Below are 15197 nucleotides of genomic sequence, written 5' to 3'. Positions count from 1 at the left end.
ATTCTGCTTTTGGTGGGCTGAACCTGACAAAGAGAACGCACTGAAGTGATGCCAACAAATAATGTAAGCTCTGGTCTAAGCTGTCTGAATATTTGCTTTGACCCTGGCAGAGCTTCTTGTCTTGCTTAAAGAAAGCTTTGAATGCTGCAGATGTTACAGTGTCTTACCCCAGCAAGTCAAGGCCACACATGAAAAGTGCTCCCAAGCACTGAGAAAGTGAGAGAAACCACACCAATGAGGTGGAGCAGGAGAAAAGTTGGTGTGTGTCTCTGGTGGAGGGGGGGTGGTTTAACTGGAGTGTGTTAATTTGTATCTGGAGTTGAGATGTCTGAGGGGAGGGCTGGATTAGAAAGCGGTGGTCCATAGAGGAGACGCTGGGAGTCAGATTTCAGCTTTACGAGGGCCCCTTGAGTCCCGATTCACTGAAGCTGCCTTTGTTTGACTGAGAACCAGAGAGCGAGCGAGAGAGAGAGAATCAGGGGGCAAGAGAGAGGAGGAGGAAAGAGCAGTTTTTAGTTTGGAGTGAATGAGAGCGAGGCAGAGTGAGCTCCATCTCTCTCTCTCTCTCTCACCGTCTCTATCAGCACCACATATAAACAGGGCAACTTTAGCGTGGACTTAAACTCACCAACACTAAAGATGGCTCCACGGTAAATGAAACCCACTGTGTTTTCTGTAAAGAAGTTGAATTGTTGAACTTTTAGCAAGTTTTCTTATTCCTAAGTTGTGTTTTTTGTGCAGCATTCCTCCCTGGCTCTTTGGATTATTTCTCCTTGCCCTCCGGTTCTGCTGCCATTGCTCGTCTGCCTATCAGCTGCTGGACGGTATGTGGCTGTTGACTGTTTGTTTTTTTTGTTTTTTTTCTTGTTGGAAGAGTTTTTTTCCTGCTGTTGGGAAACTTTCTGCTGGTTCAGAGGTTTTTCAGCTGTTGAATATGAATGATGGAGCAGTTGCACTCTACTCCTGAAAGGGAGTTTCTGTTACTTAAAAAAGTGTGTGTAAATATTACTCTGTTGATAATGTGGTTAGCTGAGTAGCTTAGGACATTTTGGATTTAATTAATGTTCAAGTAATAGAAATGTTGATGTTTCAGCTTTCAAGGTTGTATATTTGACCACATTTAAAAAGACAGTGTAAGATTTCTTTTAAGTCTCTGGCTGTTGTTTCTCCCTTTCACTACAAATCTTCTAGGCTCTTTACTCACATGTTGGTGATAATTAAAGTGCATAATCTAGCAAAGATCCTGGAGATGTCTTGAGAGAATTTGAGCCTGTTTTTTGAAGTGGTGTTCAAAATGAGGCCCCAGTTTGACATCCTAGGTGATGTTTTATATTGGTGTTATAAGACCAGGTTCACTTGAGCAGGAGATACATTAGGGAGCCTTAAATGTCTAATGAAGAAACATATACTGCCCTACACTGAGGAGAACAGGGTTACCATTGGTGTGACATAATTGTCACCACTTTCTAAAGTTTATTCTCTACTGGGATATATTTTAGGCCAGTTCAGCCCACCTGCAGACCTATCCATAAAAAACCAATTGAAGTTAATGTGATCACAGACCAGCTGATCATCAGAACATCTGGTGCCTAAGTTCACTTGGGATGGTTCTAGAGTCACCTTACACAACACTGATTATAATGCAAATTTAGGGAGGATGAGGTGGAGGTGCGATGGATGGATGTGGACACAAACCGGCATTCCCAAACTCTTTGGCAAACCAGTGCTTTTAAATTTATAGCATTGATGCAAATGAGGGAGATTCCTCTAGGCTTCTGTTCCGTATTATTTCTTGAGTTATTTCTTGGCTGACTTGTTTCTCTGAACCCCTGTGCAGTGCTTTGCTGTTTCTGGAGACTGTTTTCACAGCTTAAACCTAGATTTTCTTTGTAGTGATTAATACATCACTCAGGACACTTTAACATATTTCCAATTAGTGCTGGAAGACTTGCAGATTTTCTTTTCCATTGCAACTGGATACCAGTAAAACCTCACAATGTGCTTATTGACAGACAAGCTCTGCACTCAGTAGCACTGCATAATTAAGGGAGTGAAAATGATGCAATGCTGAGTATTGGAAGGTGCATGTCATAGATGACGGTCATTGCCAATTATCTCTGAGAGCCTCACTTTATTAGTTTTCATGCTACGCTTCAGACAGACAGGCCAATATACCATCACTGCTTTCGTCAGTGTGCTGGAATCCAGATTAGCATTTGCGGTTATCTGTAAGGATATCTTGACCTGTGTAAACCACAAAGACCCTCATGTCACAAAAGCAGCATTGTCCAGGCTTAGCTAAATGATTACAGGGTCTCGTTACCTGATGTGGCCCTTATGGAGCTTAGTGGTCTTGATGATATTAGGAATTAAACACAACCTATGCTCCTGCTGGCTTAAAAAAGTGTGACCACTTTTAATAAGCCTGTCCTCTTAAGAGATAAATGGAATATAATCGCGTGGGAATGAAAACAAGCTTTAAATGTGCTCTGCATCCAAGCTGAACTGGTGTTGATGTGTGTGAGGAGGTGGGTGGCGCTAAAACAAATTTTCTAAAATGTGATTTCATGGTCCAGTTTCCTCTACTGTAGATCCTGCAGATGTTGGGTGAGCCAGAGGCTCCATTCTCAGGCTGTTTGTGTGTTTGCCATATTTATAATCCTCTGCCATGATTCACTTTTTCAAGACAGGGGAAAAAAAGCAGAGTGTGCTTGCGCACGCTGGCTCACTTGCCCGAGAGAGCACCAGGGACACATATTTCCAAGCTGCATGTTGTAAATATCCTTAAACAGAGCTGTCGCTGTGGCAACATTCACGTTTCTGTGCATGATTTCAAACAGGAGAAAATGATATAATCCTTTCTCTTAGTGTGAAATAGTGCAAACTGCTTTTCTTAGCTATGTCTGTTACTAATGTGTGAGGATGGTTTTTAGCTGGAAGCATCAGAACTAAAACCTGGAAACACAAAGAGAAATTCCATGACTGGAACATTACAGCGTCTCTCAGTGAATGAATAAATGAGTTATGTATTAAAGAGTTACATGAGTCATTTGAACTAACCAAGTGGCAGCCCCCAGGGCTAAAAAGTTAAGCCAATATAGCAGTGCCAAAAACTGCAGCTCTTTGAATGGCTAATTTAAGCTAGCCCCAAAAGTGAGTCAGTTTTCAGACTCCCATGTTATCATGTCCAGGTCTGCAGCAAAAGTTTATATATAAAACAGCTTTAGTGTACAATATATCGCTAATTACCATCTTTCATAACATTTGTGAGAGAGATGAATGTACAATAGTCACTCTTTTAAAGCCTTTTAAAGATTTTGTTATCTTTCAAGGCTTTCTTGTAGCACAATGATTTCACAAAATGATTGCTGTGCAGGTAATTGTGGTAATCGCTGGTTAAAGATGTTTGATATGTGCCTGTGGGATGAATCTTCCTATAACGCAGCTTCATGACATGAGCTGATAACTTGTAGTGGTCACTTCAAGGATCCAAAAACCCAAGATGTGGAAGGCCACACATGCTCAGGGTTTTAAAAATGGGACATTGTGTTGAATGTGTAGACGTATACATTTTCTTTTAAATTTGAAGTTAAATATGTTGAGAACACCATTTTGAAAATCCCATTAATAAGTAAAGAAACTCTTTACAGACAAAAATAAATTGTAAAACCACTTTGGTCCAAGATGAGAAGGATCCAAATAGCCTTGTTCTATAGTCTATAGCCCTTTTGTTTTCATATCCGAAAGAATAATAAATGAATACCTCCCAGGGTACTCCCTGTTTTCAATTTTCACTAATGAGTGCATATGCATTTAACAAACTCCATATATTGAGCAGCAACTCAGTATGTGCACTTGCACATGCTTGCATAGGCTTATATGCGACAAAATGAGTACACGCATGCAAAGCTCTCCAGCTGGTGTCCATATGGTAATTATTGTCCAATGATAATGGTTTTAATTATCTGAAACAAAATAAAAGTCCAGGACAGTGAACAATGAAGGATGCAAAGACAATGTGGCTGATGATGTGAGTGTAAGAGAATGTGGTCACGGTGATTACACTGAACTTGGTGCTGAAGGTAATTATAGTGATCAGGGTGATTATGATGAGGACAATGGTGGCGATGATTATCACAAGATTATTGTCATGATGCAAGTCTTTAGAGAGGTTGAAGGGTGTTGTTAGAAGTATATTACCGATATAAGAAAAAATAGGGTGGGGAATGACTGTGGTTTGCACACATGACCCATATTTGACTTTTGTATGAAGCTGTTTTGAATGAGAAAATGTTGAGCCAGAAGAAAACCTCAAGTTTAAATATATAAATGTGTTGCAAAATAAAACAGAATGTCATACAGTTTAAAAGAGATTGATTCTCACACCAAAGCACAGCATTTTTTTTCTCCTAGTAAACACAGGCCTGTTTTCTGTTTATCTCATATTTGCTCTGTGAAGGTCATCAGGGTAATGAGGGTTAGACTTGCATCAGTCTGACAATCTGTGTGCCATAAACCAAGCGACTTTTCTGACCTCAAGATTACCACTGGCAAAAGAACCAAACGATAGATTCAATATAGGTCACGCAAGTATAAAAGAGTTGATTTAACTCACTGAAATGTCAACCTTTCTCCAAAAACTACTTTGGAGTTAAACCACCAAAGATGCTTAGCTGCAGAGTGCTGGATATATTTCCTGGGGTGGTGTCATGCTTTGTCAGTGTCAGATGAAGACTTCAAGTGTGATGAAAACAATGGAAATGGAAATAAATCTTTGTGGAAATACCAGCTCCTAATTTTAGCTGGAAGCCACTGGATTAATGCTGCATTAGCCAATAAAAAGAGGAAGATCTGAGTATAACTCTTATTAATCCAAAAGCTTTGGTTTCATGAGTAGCTGGTGAAATTCACTGCATTATATGACATTAAAACCTGTAGATTCAGACTTAATCATAGTTTTAATAATACAGCATGCTGACACTGACTATAAGGAAGCAATATGTAATCTTTCCACATCCATTTGGACTTGGTTTGACTTGATGAGATCCTGGTTTGGCTCCAGTTTTGATGTGGGTCATCTGGATTGTAGGCTTGAACAGAGGTAACATGTCAGCTTTTGATTAAGACTGTTATTCTAACTACTTCATAGGGAGATTGTCAGCCCTGTCCAACTGTGATTTCATAGCTAAGCAAAAAAAAAAAAAAAAGAAAACTTGCATACAACATTTGGGGCTTTAAAAGTCTGTAACATTTTCCTATTAAAATAATAAATGTCCAGTTTCCATCCACAAGATGACATAGCAGACAAGTGAGTCAACTCATAAAATACTGAGCTTGTATTTCTTGGGAAACATCACAACAGTGAGGTCCGAGCACAAAAGCTGTCACCAAAAAGGAAACAATCAAGTGATATCACTCTGACTACCACCGAATGTTAAGAGAGGCCAGCTGTTTCTTTGACCACATCCACGTGTTTATAAACTGTGACAAATTTGCCAATGGGCCGTACGAGGTTACACAGTATAAATATTGCTGCCTTTGCTATTTTATGCTGTAATGATGTGCCGTAACTGACACGTGTTTTCCTCTGAGATGTTCAACTCACATGAAAATTAATTAACTGTTGGAAGCACGACCATAACAAATCAAAAGTTTGCTTTAGCTTGCTAATGCACTTCGTCTTGTATACCTTTTGGTTTTGGCTCAGGAAAAGTTTAGCAAATCACATCAGAATTCCTGAACTAGTTTCTTTCAGTTGAGAGAGCCCTTTCAATCTGTTATAAAAGGCAAACATTACATTGTTTCCAGTACTATAGAGTAAAAAGAGAAGATGCATATCCACAGAATTCACACCATGGTTGTGCAGGTTATGAAAAAGACCAAATATGCTCACTAGTGACAAAACACCTATCTAACCACAAACTGCATATTAAAGATGGCTGTAGCCACTGTGGTGTCACCTACCAATTTCTGTACTTTTCACACTTTAAATCTGCACTTCTAGAAGTTGTTTCTGCAAACTATTACATGTATCAGCCTATCAATTTGTCATCTGTCACTTATCTGAGTGTGAGTCACAGGGGCAGCAGTCCAAGCAGAGATACCCAAACATCCATTTCTCCAGCCACCTCCTCCAGCTCTTCCAGGGGGTCTTCAAGGTATTTCTAGCTCAGCCTAGAGATGCAATTTCTTCACTTTGGGGTTTCCTCCCAGCAGGATATGCCTGAAACTTCTCACCTAGTAGACGCCCAGGAGGTATCCTAAACACCTAGACACTGGAAAATGGACCTATTCACCCTCTTTTACAGTCATTTAGGCATGAGAATATGTGACCTAATGTGTCTCTTCTTGAGATAAATGAGTTGAACCATTCTTGTGGCTGTTTACACTTTCATATGTCAGCAAGCTCAAACTGATTCAAGATGTAGTGTGGCTTGTTTTTGTTGCAGTGTCTGCAGCCCAGGTTATTACTGTTTACTTCCAACTTCTATATTTGGTCCACTGTACCAACTGCTGTCTTCATCTGGATTGTATTTCATTCATCACTTGTGACTGATTGTCATGTGGTCTTGATCTTGTCTTTTTTGATTTCTTTTTCTAATATTCTCATTAAAAATCTTTCAAAATGAACACGAGACCATGAAAACGCAGCTACAAAGACACTGGCTGTGTGCTGCTGACAATAACACTTTGAGGAAAGCTGCAATACAGCCTGTATTGGGGCCTCTGCAAATGATCCAAAAGAAACCCTTAACTAAAAACACGTGCATTCTCCTGGAGGGTAAACAGGAATAGCTAAATTTGTCCCGGACAAAACAAGCCACTATTTTAAGTGGCAGTCTGTGTGGGATGAGATGGATGACCGTCTTCAAGGCATGAAACCTGACAATAAACACAGGATGTGTTAAGCAAGTTTCTGTGTGGGAAGATAAAGGTGTGATCGCTAATGTCACTTTGACCTCCCTTTTTTTTTAAAGTCTTTTTTTTATAAATTGATGGAGCATGTTGGCAAGTTCAAATTCCTAAGATAACTTATCTTTACTAAACCTCTCATTAATTCTTATCTGAACATTCATTGTCGCTCCTTTAAATCAAAGCCTTGGCCATCAAAGGGGTTTTTCTTTATCCTAAATACTGGAGCTCCAAGCACTTTGTTGGATGTTGTCAACTGTTTTCTTTTTCCTGGTCTTTAATCTAGCGCTGGATGAAGAGGATCAAACAGCTCTGCGCTTTGACTCCTTTACCGGCTGCCGCTGCTGTTTATGTCTGGAAAATATCAATACTCTTATTCTACATATAATAGATTTTTTTTCTTAATGACCTTTAAGAGAGAGAGAGAGAGAGAAAAAAGAAACACAGATTGAAGACATCCGTACTTTGCCATGATATTTTGTTCAGCTTTTCCCTTAATGATGAATTCTATTAATCCCAGGAGTTTGTCTTTATAGTGCTACTAGCAGGTCAAAGTCCTTCCTTTTCCCATGTGAAATCTCTGTAAAGTCTCTAGATAGATGTGCATGAAAATCTGCCACAGACAGTCCTTGTGCTCACACAATTAATCCCATGACAATTTTTTGCCCAAAATTATTCTGACAGTTTTGTTTGGGAAATTCCTCAAGATTTGGCTGAATTTTTGGAATTTTTGCATCACTTGGTATGAATTCTATCTCTGTTGGGTCAAAATGTCCCACCACTGCTATATATTCCCATTATTCCCCTTTTTTGGCAGCATATCTCAATCAGAGACTTGCATTAATATACTTCTATGTAGTACACTACTAGTGTACTGGGTAAATGTTGACAATATAGTGCTGCCTGAGATCACACAAGTTGTGCACAAAGTCACATTATGACTGAAGCATTTAACCATGATTGCCATGCTGTTTAACTTATTTTAGAAAGGTTTACTATTATTTATGCTACAGATACTACAGATTACTGTAGTATTACTTTAGCACAGATTTATCTTGGATGTTGAAGATAAAATGCATATAAACCAAAAGACAGCTAAACAAAGTTGATAGCTAGCTAGAAGTGGTATCACCATGAACATTAGCTATGTATCTTCCCTACCAGCTGAAATTTAGTTGTTGGTCTCTAGCCTTTTGCTGCTTTTGGACTTTTGTGTCTATAATATACAGGCACATGTAGCCATGAAGCCAACAAGGAGGTACAAAAACTGTACCTTTTTTATGTTTTGCAGATATAAGACCACGGACTGGATGACATTAACTTGTTAGCCATTCTGAATGTGTGACAATCACATTGACCATGTAGGATCAAGTGAGTAAGACACCAGTCACACAGGCCTAGAGACTGGTCCTTAACCAGCTGACAACCACCAGTCATGTGGGAAAAATGAGTATTCCCAGACCGGTTGTGATTGGTTGCTAGAGGTTGATGGCAGTCCTGGGAAAATAATTTCCAAAGCCCCAGGCCTACAGACGGCCAATCATTGAGGGAAAATGTGTATTCCCCAACTGGATGACTGAGAACCTTCACAGACATGTATTCCCCAACCAGATGGCAAAAACCTCCTTGTGATTGCTTTGGTTGCTAGACCACTACCAAGCTATGTGCACATGACATCACACAAGAAACCCCAATATGGTAATGTCTGGCTTCAAAAAACCAGCAAGACCAAAGATGTCACTGTGGCTGTGTCTATTTTTTATACAGTCTAAGCTGTGAACACACATGCACTCAAAGTAGCTACTGTAGGACCCAACAAAGAAGTGTGTTAAATGTACTTTTTTAACTGTGGCCAAATCTTAAGTTGTTGTACATCACTTCTGCTGTAGATGCTACACCTGGGACAAATTTTTTGATTGGAAGGTAACTGAAAAAATATTAAGTAAAAATCTTCTTTTATGAAAACCCCTGTTATTGAAGTACCTTTGAGAAAGACCATTTGCTGTCTGTCCTTGAAGAGCAGTTTAATGGCAAAGACCAGAGAGAAAAGCCTTCTCTGCAGTAAGTACTGGAACATCACAGTACTTAAATATGGTTATAGCTATAAACATATGTTGCTGAACCACAATACATTATGTGTTTGTGTATGTTGTATAAAGTATGACTCAGCATCTAAACCTGTAAGTCTTGCCGTGTTCTTGTAGGCAATGGGATGATGAAAGGCTGTCGTCAGAAGGGCTTAGAGGTGAATCAAAACTCCAATTAATGTTAATGTAATGTGGTCTGAATCGGCATGTTTATTTTTCTGGGAGAGGCCAGCTTCCTGGCTTTTGCACTACAGAAGGCCGATGGGTGAAAACATGGAATTTCTAACAGTATGGAAATTGTCCGTCAGGCCGGAAAGATACAGTCGAAACAAGCAGGTGTCTGTTCAGCTGTGTGGGGACCACAGAGCGAGAGGGCATGCCCTGTCATAGTGCAAAGGAGCATCTGAGTCTGTGATGAAGTCATGGAGTGAACAACTGCATTGTGTCTCAAAAACATGCTTGCATGTGAGGGTTGCTGGTGTCATTAATGCACCACAGTGCTTTTTCTGTATGGATAACAATGAGAAAATTATGGGGTTTTTGTTTAGTAGTGCATACTTGTCTGTATAAGTGCACGTTGTTGTATAGGTATGCAGCACATTGTTACCCTGTGTGCTGCAGGAGGAGGGCGTTTGTAATGACAGAGCAGTCATCAGTGAGGATAGATTTATGAGGCATCCTTTCCTTTCCAGTTTTCCTTTCCTTTGCTCTAAAAAAAGACCACCTTTACCCTTGAGCTTGTTTCCTGCTTTAAACCAGGATGATGGTGTTAGTGAAGATAAGAATGTGTTGTTCATTCATTCTGAGCTATTTTGTTCCTTCAGCCAAGGGGACTGAAGGTGGCACTTTAACATCTAATCTTTAACTAATCATCCGCAATTGTTGAAAAGGTAGTACGTTTCCGTTCACTCCAAAGTGACCGACATTTATCTGCTGCTGGGACCACCTTCACTCTTCTGCAAAGGCTTCACGCAGGATTTTGGCTGCAGGGATCCTCTCTCATTCTGACACAAAAGAACAAAAGTAAAGTTGGCCTTTGATGATGGGCGATAAAGCGTGATGCTGTTGCAATTCATCCCAAAGGTGTGTGATTGAAGTGGTGCTTTGTGCAAGCTATTGAATTCTTTCACACCAAATCATCAGTTATCTCTGTGTTATGCAGGATGGAGGTATGGTATACATATGGTGTCTACATATGTTTGGCTGTGTAATCCAATTTGTTTTGTTTTTTTAAATTTTTCTTATCTTTGCTCACACTTGGCAGACTTTAAGTAGGGTGTACTGAGTCACAGTTCAGCTGTTGCACTGGTATACTGTCCCAGCCTCGAACCCCCATGGCTCTTGCCTCCTGTCTAGCTGATAGATGGCATGCGGTCATCAGCACAACAAAAAAAACAGACTTCAAAGAACTTCTCATGTTTAAACTCGTCACCACAGAAACCTGAACTTTGAATGCTTTAACTTTTTTTGCCTTGTTCTTGTGTTTACTCCATGTAAACTCCACCTGCTTGATTCCTAAAAGGAGGCCTGCATGATGCCTTTTTTGATGAATTTCACTGAAATTAGAGCAGGATGGGTGTTTCTCTTTGCCACCCTGAAGTGTAACATTGTGAGATCAGTATAAACACAGGCAATGGTGAGAAGTCGTAGAAGACGTATTTCCCGGAGAGAATCTGTTGGGAGGATCTCGATTATTTCACAGTGGGTGGTGGGATTAGCGGCGGTGTCTGTGTGCACTCAGCTGGTCTGCAGCTGGGATGTTTGCGAGCACGCTGTCGATTCACTTCCTGAAAATCCCAACACAAACCTAGCTGATGGTTTGGTATCAATTTACCTCTATTGTCTCACCACCACTGGCAAGTAAACATCAACAAACATCTGTCTCAGCTTCAGGCCCTCTCTTCTTGAGTGTTTCATGCCATTTCTCTCCTTTAATGTTAATTTGTCTATTTGCTTTCTTTAACACACAATTATCAAAAATAATAAAAGAAATGGCCTGTGTCAGTTTCTCACTTTGGTTTGCAGTTTGCTCTCTGCTGCTGTTCTTGGTGTTAAGCTCTTATTAGCACTCCTAGTGCCTATGTTGGTGCACATGCTACACTATTTCTTTCATGCCTCGCTAAAACCATAAGCACCTTCCATCATTTTCCATCAAAAATAAATGAATAAATAAATATGTGACAGTAAATCTGTTTTGTTGAAGCATATGAGGTGGTTTAAGAGCAGGCAAGATACAATGAAGAATGGATATGCAAGCTTAAGGATCATTTCCACTACCATTTACAAAGAAAAAGTGTTTGACTGGAGCTTGGTTGTGGGTTTTAAGTGGGCTGCTTTAGAGGGCAGTAAACATAACTCCAAGCCTGTGTGCTCATACAAATCAAGTCAAACATCTAGAATCTGATTTCTTCAGTTGTTCCAGCTCTGACTGAAGTCTTGGGCTTGTAATGAGTCACATTTGTTTTGTATGTCTCTGGTTGAAATGTATTGAAAGATGGAATTTGTTTTTCTTGTGTCCGGCGTCATTTAAGCTCAAGGCGTGTCCACACTTATTGCGTTCTCTGCAATTTTTGTCAATCAAGTGCAATTATAAAACATCTGAAATGGTCAGAACATTTTCTGATACTCCCACGGGGCTTCTAACTATCCATACAAAATGCTCGAGTGTTGATGACGACGAGCACTAGGGTGTTCTCCATTTCTGTGTGCTCTGTCATCCTCACCACTGCTAGATTACCCACGATTCTGTAGCACAATGCTGCCCTCAGTTCTGAAACATTTAAGATGACCCCATTTTAGTCTGAGCAGAGAAGTGTTTGTTTGATTATTTCTCCACCAACCAATGTGTTTTAGATGTGTTTGTCCACTTTTGATAAAATTGCGTTTATTCGTACTTGTAGCATCCCAGTTTGAAAATGCAAAATATATTTTCTGCTGTCAAGCAATGCAATCCAAAAGCTAAAATGAATATGTTCATTAACTAAAAGTAGTTTTATTTAACCTTAAAGCTTTTTAGCTTTGCTATCACATTCTGATTATCCTCAGTGTTAGGTCAAGAAGTAAAATACAAGGATACAGTCACATTGCTTGTAATATAGTAGCAAATAGGCTTGGACAGAAACTTCAAATACTTCTCTAGGTGACTTTGGAGACGTTTGTTTTTCTTCTTCTTCAGGTCTTGGTTGAACAATGCTGTCATCACTCAATGCCTCAGGCAACATCAGACATCCCAGGCTGGTGCCCAGACCCCTAAAGCTTTCAACAGCTTCTTTTGACCAGAGTAGAAAGAAAAACAGATCAATCTTCTAAAAAGGTTTCTAACTCAAGAGCAAGTTCAGCCCCAGAGAACAGTCTTGATGTTTTCACTGCACTTAATTGAAAATGTCTACCTATTAAGTATAATTGGCCAGGCTTTTAGATCAACAAGAAACCAGAGATGACAACTTAATTGGGGTCATGAGATTACTTATCAAATTTCGGGTCAGACAGACCAGTTTTGTGCGTGCCATAAGCCTTCCATTGTGTCGCTCCCAAACATTTCAACAGCCTCTCATAGCAAAGTGTGGAGAAAAACAGCAAAGCAGATCCGGCCGTTCCACATAAATTTAAGCAATCATTAGTTACTATGTTGTTCTTTGTTCCTACAAAACAATGCCATTTCCTCGATGTTTCACCACCTTCTTTTGTATTTCCTTCAATTTTAAGTCAGAACGGGCCACAACGCCCAAATGTGGGGGTTTTTTAGGGAGAGTCACCATTTTGCAGAATACGTGTTGGATAATTTTTAATGCTTTTATTTAAAAAAAATTTAAAGAGCAGTAAACTCAGTTTATATCGATACTGGAGCTGCTTTCACCATATTTTAATGAGATAATAAGCTGTGTTTTTCTGTTTACTCAGCATTAATAGTCATGGCATGAAGTAATCTGTCTGCCCAAATGGACCTCCTTCCATTGTGACGTCTTTACCCATGAAAGCACAATGAAACTTGGGAATGTGGGGAAGTTACAGGCAATGGTTTTACTGGAAGAATCATGGTTGTTAGCAGGATGTATCTGGCAAGCAGAGCCTTAAATTAACTGCAACAGTGAAATGCTGGTAAATTGTGCCTGTGGTTTGTCAGGCAAACCTAGTGGTCTGTCTGGTAGGAAGTTACATAGTTTTTAACTAGATGATTCTATTATGCTGTAATTTTTAATCCAAATCAGCTGTGCAGCTAGCATAAAGTTATTTTTCTGATTTCCTCTCATTCTGTAGAGATTGAGCAAATATGTCTTTCTCCAATGTTTCAAAGAGGAAGTAAAATCCTTCGCATTGTTCTGACTGAACTGTAATCAAAAACACAATTTTTCAAAGCTTCTGCTTGGAAATCAACTATTTGATCCAAAGGACAAGGTCTTGGCTCTTTTCAGGCTCTGGAAATATCACACCATATATTTGAGCCATAAGAAATTTAAGTTTCCTTTCATTCTCCTTACTTTCCTCATACCAAGGTCTCAAGTCTGGCAACTCATACTGAGCCCCTATCCTAATATATGAAGTCTTCTTTTGTGTACTTGAGGGTTACTTGACAATTTTATTGTTCATAGCCAGGCAGAGAGAGATCACAGAACATTTTTTTAGGCTAGTCTTTCTCTTGGACCGTCATAGGGCATCAGAGATACATGATGGATTGTTTAGTCACAGCTAAGTGATAAGAATGGATGAAATAATAATAATAAATGGCTACAGTTGTTTCATACACTCTTTTATTATCACTGAGAGCTTTCTCATCAGATCAAACCTATTTAAAACTCTCATTCCTTTTTTGTTCTGACTGGAAGAACAAAAGAACTACATCAAAGCATCTCATAAAAGCATCCCATAATAAGAGCTGTATAGTCATATAGCAGCAAAATCTTCGTGATTTCATATGGCCGCTGCTCATCCCAAACTATCCTGACAGGTGTTTTGGATTTTCAACATTTGTTACCAATTTGTATGTAGCGTCAGTACAAGGCAGAGGGGCTGAAACCAATTTGCTTTACTAACCTATATTTATATACATTTCATGGAGTAAACTGCTCCATGAAAGACTGAAGCAGTTTGAAGGGCACTCAGAGTTGTCATCCTCTGCCAAGGCTAATGCCATATCCTGTCAGTTTTAAACAAAGCAATCTGGATCCACACCAAAATTAAATGGTTTCTTCCTTTGCCCATGTTCCACATCTCGAACAAATCTCACAAATTATGGCTCTTTAGTTTTTGCATAAGCTTGCTGACAAACAAAAGGCATTGAATACTTATTTTCACCTTCATTTTGCCTTGCACTTGGAATCTAGGGAGAAATACACCTGTGATTATTTATAGCAATGGCTGGCGGTAAAATCAAAACAAAGTTGACAACTTAATCTTCCAATATGTCAAACACTGACATTGCAAAGTCCCATTCCATGATGAATCACAACATAAAGCCTGAAATCCTGAAGATTTGTTTTTTTCAAGACTCTGTATGTGCAAATCACACAACATCGTCATGCTGTCAGTTAGTCTTGGATGAGGAAGTCACGTCCAGGTCAGATGTTAGGATTAAAGACCTTGTCAGAGGGCCAGCAAGCACTTGAGGATTTTTCTGGCTTTTAACAGCTATGTGCAACCTCCTCTGTTATAGAGTGACTGTCAGTAAGGAGAGAGGCCAGTTTCTAATTCTGGAAAGCTTTACACCCATGCAAAAGTACACACAGTTAGCACACACAGCTTTGCTGAACTAAGGCTCAGTTGTAACATTTGCTTTTGGATTAGGTTACTTTAACAATGGCTCCGTAAGTCAACTGGATTCATCTGGCAAGTCTAAGACTCTTTATTAGAGAGGTGAAATAGTTGTTTTAGGGACACAAAGTTACATTTTGGGGATTTGATTTCCCTTTCAAGACAAAAAAGTCCCCATATGGTAAACTATGTGCACTGTATTTTTTTCCAAACTCTCTAGCAGGTAGAAAGCTACTCATTATAAATGTTTTACCAAATATTCATTATAAGATTTAAGTTTATTTGAAAAAAGAATATATGCTAATTTCATTTTATAAAATGGATTTACAGGTTTTCCATGTAAAATTAAAACCTTTTGTCCTCCTTTTTTCCCTTTTTATCCTAAAACTGTCAAAAGGGTTAGGTGAAGATGTCATGGCTCTGATCTACATTAGTCTTTCCATCTGTTGC

General features: G+C 39.3%; 1 protein-coding gene across 1 annotated transcript in view; it reads left to right on the top strand.

Moving 5' to 3' along the window:
* The first annotated feature begins 371 nt into the window (after positions 1-371).
* LOC116324436 (collagen alpha-1(XVIII) chain-like) overlaps positions 372-15197 on the top strand; it is a 63510-nt gene continuing 48684 nt past the window's right edge. The window contains exons 1-2 of the mRNA XM_031745027.2: positions 372-650; positions 742-824. Of these exons, the coding sequence (XP_031600887.1) occupies positions 640-650; positions 742-824 (94 nt within the window). The 5' untranslated portion in view covers positions 372-639. The remainder of the gene's footprint in view (positions 651-741; positions 825-15197) is intronic.

Source organism: Oreochromis aureus, linkage group 9, assembly GCF_013358895.1.
Source record: "Oreochromis aureus strain Israel breed Guangdong linkage group 9, ZZ_aureus, whole genome shotgun sequence".
In the NCBI taxonomy this organism is placed as follows: domain Eukaryota; kingdom Metazoa; phylum Chordata; class Actinopteri; order Cichliformes; family Cichlidae; genus Oreochromis; species Oreochromis aureus.
The sequence above is the reverse complement of the archived record's forward strand: the minus strand, read 5'-3'. Positions and strand labels throughout refer to the sequence as shown.